At 31.1% G+C, this 8,183-nt stretch overlaps 1 protein-coding gene across 1 annotated transcript in view; it reads right to left on the bottom strand.

Annotated features, from left to right (window-relative positions):
- The window catches only part of arf4a (ARF GTPase 4a), a 6,462-nt gene extending 1,169 nt beyond the window's left edge, over window positions 1-5,293 (bottom strand). Inside the window, 5 exon segments of the mRNA NM_001003590.1 lie at window positions 776-901; window positions 2,899-2,970; window positions 3,778-3,887; window positions 4,684-4,764; window positions 5,028-5,293. Of these exon segments, the coding sequence (NP_001003590.1) occupies window positions 776-901; window positions 2,899-2,970; window positions 3,778-3,887; window positions 4,684-4,764; window positions 5,028-5,094 (456 nt within the window). The 5' untranslated portion in view covers window positions 5,095-5,293.
- Window positions 5,294-8,183: the final 2,890 nt, after the last annotated feature.

Below are 8,183 nucleotides of genomic sequence, written 5' to 3'. Positions count from 1 at the left end.
TTGACATTGATATATATATATATATATATATATATATATATATATATATATATATATATATATATATATATATATATATATATATATATATATATATATATATATATATAAAATATATATAAATAATAATAATTTTAAAAATGTAAAGAAAATTGACACCCACATACAAATGCAGGCCCAAAAAGAAACACTTGGAGTTATTGTTTTAGCGTTCTTTTGTTTGTTTTTTTTGTTTTTTTTGAGCAGTGTAAATTTTAAACAATTATGTCTCTAAAAATGATGTAAATTTGAGGGTCTGAACATTTTTTTTTAGAAAAAACTTTAACTCCCTTGGTAACACTTTACACTAAGGTTTATTAGTTAATGCATTTACTAACATAAACTAATCATGAACAACACTTGTACAGCATTTATTAATCATAATTGAACATTTACTAACGCATTATTAACATTCAAGTCCATGCTTGTTAACATTAGTTAATGCACCATGAGTTAACATGAACTAACAATAAAACTACTGTATTTTCATTAACTAACATGAACAGATTCAGTAGTAAATGTATTGTTTATTGTTTGTTAATGTTAGTAAATGCATTAATTAATATTAACTAATGAATCTTATTGTAAAGTGTGACCACTCCCTTCCTAAAAGCTATGCATTTTTAATTCATCATCAAACATACTGAATGCATTATGAAGTTTAAACTGTGCTTATAATCAGCCCAAACTGTTTTAATAATATTGCACATCATATATTTTTTATTGCATTACTTACAGTTCTGCTCCTGAGATTCTGCAGGCCGAGTTTGTCTGTCAACTCGCTGATGGGCATCGCATTTGGTAAATCTTGTTTGTTTGCAAAAATCAGCAGAACAGCATCCCTCAGTTCATCTTCCTGAAGCTGTTGAACAGAATGTGTGGATTTATTAATTTAAAACTACTTGTCATAAATGTGACATTTAGGCCTGTCGCGATATCGACTTTTTGTTGCATGATATATTGCACCAAAATATATTACGATAAACGATATTCTTGTCATTTTAAGACCATTTTATGCCACTCATTATATAAGGCCAGAATTACTATATATTATAATCACAATGCAAGGACACTTCCAAAGAACACATCATATTTTATTTAATTATAGTCATTTTAACCATTTAACAATGAGGCATTGGAGTCAGAATGTGAAAATGCATGTCCTAAACAAATAATTATTGTTAACAAAAAAGGTCAAGGTAAAAGGTAACAAAGGCTCCGATATCTGCTGCCAGATCTATTTTCAGTTGTGAGACACCCAGATGAAAATATACTATAGTCATTTATAGTAAATACTGTAGCAGTGTTTTATTAACCATACCGACTCTGACACCTCCAATAGAGATAGAGCTGTTGCAAAATCCGCTAAAATGGTGCTAGAATTGGTTCTTGTGTATGGGTGATCTACATTGCATCACCAAAAACGATTGAGCTTATGTCTATGTGTTGTGCCATAAGTTCATATATTGATTATTGTGACAGGCCTATTGACATTCGTCAACAAGTGCACAATTAATAAACAGTTCTGTACTGTTTTAACCCTTCTGTTGACTTGCGTAACAAAAATGGCATGGTCACCATTTTAATAGCAGAAAAAAAAACCTAAACAATGTATTTTTTATTGAATACTGCCGAGACTGCAGCTCTGCACAAGACTTGTGGCCAGCGGAGAAATTAAAATGGTCGTGCCCAACTGAGTCTGGTTCTCTCAAGGTTTTTTTTCTTCACTCTCCTATTGGTGAAGTTTTTTTTTCCATCTTCGCTGTCGCCACTGGCTTGCATGGTTCAGGATCTGTAGAGCTACAAATCGATGAATTCGCTCTTCAGTGCTTGAACTCAGTAATGATTTCAAACCACACTGAACTGAGCTAAACTGAACTGAACTTAAACACTAAAAACTGAACTACCCTGATCCCGTTACTATGACCATTTATGCGAAGCTGCTTTGACACAATCTACATTGTAAAAGCGCTATACAAATAAAGGTGAGTTGAATTTAATAGAATTTTTCGAAGATGACCCCAACATTCGAAAGAATTTAGCAAACATAATAAACATTTAACAAAGGCTAATCCTGTTGATATTAGCTCCAACACACAGCAAGCTACTGGAAAGAGGAAATATTGATCTTAGAGGGATCTTTTCATCCATTTAACAGTCTAGCTTTACTTCATGTGTCACCTAGCTTATTTTTATTATTTTGATTTGTTTTCTCTTTGTCAGAGAATATGTTTGTTGTTACTTAACGAATTTCATTTCATTTTGAGGGGAGAGTGGGAAAATAAGAAAACTAAAGACAGTCTACAATTGTTTTTATTCTGTATATACTACTATGTATGCTCTTGTTAAATACCAAGTAATTTAAAATAATAATAATAAAAATAATCATTTTCATACGGTTGTTCTTCAGGTCCAGGCTATAAAACAATTTTTTACACCACAAAAACTACTGAATATCATCTTGCTAAAAACAAGCTGATATTTACATGCATGCAGGTACTTTCAGTATTAGAAAATACACCCTTTACTTGAGTCAAATTTGAGTGTTGTCCAGCTGATTAACCATTGATATATATATATATATATATATATATATATATATATATATATATATATATATATATATATATATAAAAATATATATAAACGCCACACTGATGAGAGAAAACCTGGACATTCACAGAGTTTGTGATGAAGATGAGGTTGATTTATCATGCAAATGGATTTGAGGATTGAAATTAAATTTAGCTGCTCATTTTTTACCCAAAGAGTGAACAGTGTACAGGATTAAAGGACCACAGGAAGGTTAAATGCAAAATCTAAAGGTTGCTTTCTAATGAAGGGTTTGTGTTTGCTCACCATCTTCTGAAGCTCTTCTGCTGATTCCTGCGCTCGTTCACGATCATTACTGTCCACAACAAAGATCAGACCCTGAGGAAACAATTCAATTTAGTTAGAGGATATAAAGCTCAAGTTCTTTCATCAAGACCTGTGTGAATCAATACAGTTGAAGTAAATAATTATTAGCATTGCAGTGATTTTTGTTTTCTTTTTCAAATATTTCCTAAATGATGTTTAACAGGGCAAGCAATTCTCACAGAATTTTTCACAGAATTTCCTATATTTTCTTTCTTCTGGAGAAATTCTTATTTGTTTTATTTCGGCTAGAATTAAAGCAGTTTTACATTTTTTTTAAAAACAATTTAAGGTCAATATTATTAGTTCTCTTAAGCAATATTTGTTTTGGATAGTCTACAGAACAAACCATCGTTACAATGACTTGCCTAATTACCCTAACTTGCCTAGTTAACCCAGTCAAGCCTTTAAATGTCACTTTAAGCTGAATACTAGTATCTTGAAGAATATCTAGTCAAATATTATGTGTCAAACATTATTACTACAAATTGCCGGACTCCGTAAAAAAATACTCTAAACAAATTGCAAAGTATTGTTCTGTGTCTGCAATAATAGGCAGTCTACATGTGTGGAGAAGTCGAGTCCATCTCTATCCTTAATCCATTTACTTACTAATATGCGCAGAATGGATTGAGTGTTTTAATATTGTCACACAAAAGAAACTCAATTATTGTATCTACTGCTTGTACTGTGAAACATCATAGGCTCTTTATGATTATTTGGATGCTGTGTTGCTTTAATTAGTATTAGTCATTCCAAATAAAATTAATCAAGTGTGTGTGTGTGTGTGTGGTTATGTGGTGCCATATTGCATCTGTTTACCTGTGTGTTCTGGAAGTAATGTCTCCAAAGAGGCCTGATCTTATCCTGACCACCCACATCCCACACAGTGAAGGAAATGTTCTTGTATTCGACTGTCTCGACGTTAAATCCTAAAAGAAGCACACATTAACAATGCACAGTTGCGTTAAAACGAGAGGTTAAATGAGATAAATCAATGGCAAATCTCACACAACCTGTATATGGATCACCTGTAAATGCACTCATTATGGAAAGAAACCAACACCTTGGAAAGATCTTTACGTCTGCTTGATTTAAAAGATGCATTTTAACTTCTTATGCATCAAAAATGCACTTCAAAATTGTTCTTCATTGAGGCATGTTGAATTATTCTTCCTTCATTTGCAAATTGCATTGTCAGTCGTTTTTCCTACCAACTTATATATCTGTTTAATCTATCATTTTCTGTTAAGTTGCTTCTGGTCATTACATGCACACACTCAAGGGTTATAAGAGACGTGTTTAAAGGATTATGTGCAACATCCTCCATTTATTCTTTTTGGAAATGAGAAAGCTCCACTTAAGAATCATACTTAAAGGGAAAATGTGCTTCACACAATGTTAAAGTTGATCGGAGCATGCCTAATAAATATATCTGTTGCACTGAATGACACTGGAACATTTCAACAATTCAAGCAGACACTTGGCTTGCATTACATAAGCTTTTATAATAGCAATGTATAATATATAACTTTTGTATATTTTTATTATATGGAACCATCAAAAATGCACATTGTGTAATTAAAAATATACTTATCACAATTAATAATCACTTGGATATTGCAGTATTATATTTAGTGTACAGAGCATACATATGAATAAAAGGATGATATAGTAGATTTTATTGCCTTTTATATGTAGTCTTGTCTATTATTTTATATTACTTACCTATAGTTGGAATTGTTGTCACTATTTCTCCCAGTTTCAGTTTGTACAGGATTGTGGTTTTTCCAGCAGCATCCAGACCAACTTAAGAAGAAAACAAATCAGCCAAACACATTGAAAACTTTAATTTCCATACATTTTTTATAAAAAATATTGTTGTTTGCATTTTAAATTTTAATTATTCACCTTAAGTAAACTTCACTGACTTAAAATCATTAGGAATACTTCAATTAAGAGCATTTATTACCGACTTGTACTGAAAAAAATCGTTTTAACGAAAAATGTAACTCGTGTATATATTATATTTATTAAAGCTAATTGACAAAAGCAAGCACTTCCCAACTCACCCATGAGAATTCTCATCTGCTTCTTCCCGAACAATCGAGAAAATACGCTCGAAATAGTCAAACCCATGTTAAAAACCGCTCAACGACTAGAGAAAGTGTCAAAGTTAAACTTATTCGAGGCGCAATAAAGTATAATGAGGAAGAGCCGCTAAGTTAGCGCTTTAGCATTCAGCGCTTCACAACTAAACCGCGGTCAAAAATCAACCTGCTCGAACTCCAAAAGAGAAAAACAGAATTCCAAAAGTCTTTCTTATATTTTTCTGTCCGTCTTTCCTTCTCTCTGTGATGCTGAAAGAGTGTTTCGTCCTGTAGTTTATTTTAGCGCGACTGTTTCTTCACCACGTCAGACTTCAGCGGCTCCAACGCGGTCGAAATGACGTCACCGGTGCCACATCATAACCGAGCCCGAATACTGCAAACACTGCAGAAAACATCGACTCAAATGAGTGATCCTTTTAGTCTAAAATATTGATGATTAAAACATAATCTCTATCATACATTTTAACCATGATTTACAAAAGACAACCTCAAACATTTAGTTTATATTACAAAGGTTTAAATATAGCAAATATTTAAATAAATACATAAATAAGGATGAATATAAGAGTATTATAAACATACACTTTATTAAAAAATATATATATATTTTTTTTAACATTCAACGTACATGCCGCATAAATCATAGCTCGTTTGCTACACAAACTTTAGTATAATCGTGGTATTTGTGATAAACTGTGGTTATGCAAATGATAGTCAATATGGAAAAAACATGGTAAGGACAATACAGCTTCAACTGAAATGTTTACATAAATATGCTTTTCTCATTTTTTTTGGTAACGCTAAATAAAGTTGTATTAGTTCATGTTAGTTCATGTATTTACTAACATGAACCAATGATGAACAATACATTTATTACAATATGTATTCATCTCTGTTAACATTAGTTAATGAAAATAAAGTTAATCACTGTTATTTCATGTTGACTTACTAACTAATGCTCACAACCAAAACTTTGGAATTTAATAATACATTAGTTGAATAAATGATGAATCATGATTAATAAATGCTGTGCACGTATTGTTATTTATTAGTTGAATACATTAACTAACATGAAATCTTAAGGTGTGACTATTTTTCCACATAATTTACTTTTTCATTAAATGCAAAATGCTTTCTATCTATATAAAATCTCTTTTTAAATAATAATAAGCCTTACTAATGTCAATAAAAACATCCTTTATTGCAGATATTTTAAAGGCACAGACATATTCTAGACATCATAACAAGTCAAAATATTGTAAAATATGTTAAACATGATTTTTGTTTCACCGTGGTAAATTAACAGTACTTCAAATACAATAGCAAAATACAAAATAAGACACAGTACAGCAGTGGAGAATCATTATTAAATAAATTCAGATACAATCCCTTGTGCTTGTGTTTTTATATAAATTATATAGAAATAAAAATATGCATCTTATAGTATTAAATTATCAAAATACACTAAAGAAATTATATATTTAAAAAAATTTTTTTTAAATATTTTATTAAATGTTACTATCATTGAACAGTTGATTAAAAAGCCAGTCGAGTCCTTCATACAAACCAGATCCCTGAACTGCACATGCAGACTGAACAAACCACTTAGAGGGATAGAGAGAGAGAGAGAGAGAGAGAGATGGATGGATGGATGGATAAACGGACGGACAGATACGGATGGACGGACGGACAGACGGATAGATAGATAGATAGATAGATAGATAGATAGATAGATAGATAGATAGATAGATAGATAAAAACAGTAGATAGATAGATAGATAGATAGATAGATAGATAGATAGATAGATAGATAGATAGATAGATAGATAGATAGATAGATAGATAGATAGATAGATAGATAGATAGATAGATAGATAGATAGATTAAAACAGTAGATAGATAGATAGATAGATAGATAGATAGATAGATAGATAGATAGATAGATAGATAGATAGATAGATAGATAGATAGATAGATAGATAGATAGATAGATAGATAGATAGATAGATAGATAGATAGATAGATAGATAGATTAAAACAGTAGATAGATAGATAGATAGATAGATAGATAGATAGATAGATAGATAGATAGATAGATAGATAGATAGATAGATAGATAGATAGATAGATAGATAGATAGATAGATAGATAGATAGATAGATTAAAACAGTAGATACATAGATAGATAGATAGATAGATAGATAGATAGATAGATAGATAGATAGATAGATAGATAGATAGATAGATAGATAGATAGATAGATAGATAGATAGATAGATAGATAGATAGATAGATAGATAGATAGATAGATAGATAGATTAAAACAGTAGATAGATAGATAGATAGATAGATAGATAGATAGATAGATAGATAGATAGATAGATAGATAGATAGATAGATAGATAGATAGATAGATAGATAGATAGATAGATAGATAGATAGATAGATAGATAGATAGATAGATAGATAGATAGATAAATTAAAACAGTAGATAGATAGATAGATAGATAGATAGATAGATAGATAGATAGATAGATAGATAGATAGATAGATAGATAGATAGATAGATAGATAGATAGATAGATAGATAGATAGATAGATAGATAGATAGATAGATAGATGGAAAAACAGACAGACAGACAGACAGACAGATAGAGAAAAAAATTATTTAGTTATGCACTTCTATTCACCTCATTCATAAACTGATTGTATGTGTGTACGAGCATGTGTGTGTGTGTGTGATGCGTCAGGACACAAATCACATAATGACATGGGTATGACACAGGTATTACAAGAAGATGGAGAATTATGAGGACATTGCTGATCCTCATTTCTCAATAGGCTTATAAATCATAGATAAAACTGCACAGCCTCCTGTGAGAGTTGGGTTTAGGGACAGGGTAGGGGTTAGAGTCATAGAAAACACAGTTTTACAGTATAAAAACAATGCAAACCTTTGTGATGTCCCCACAATTCACATAAAAAGGTGTGTGTGAGTGCATGCTTGTGAGAGCATGTGTGTGTTCGAAGTCCCTTTCAAAAAATGTCAGTTCACTCGGCGGCCATAAGTCCTGTCGATCATTCCCACATCAACATGGGGAGAACATGCAAACTCCA

The sequence above is a fragment of the Danio rerio genome, chromosome 11 (assembly GCF_052040795.2).
Source record: "Danio rerio strain M-AB ecotype USA chromosome 11, GRCz13ab, whole genome shotgun sequence".
Taxonomy (NCBI): Eukaryota; Metazoa; Chordata; class Actinopteri; order Cypriniformes; family Danionidae; genus Danio; species Danio rerio.
This window is presented reverse-complemented; position numbering and strand designations above follow the sequence as displayed.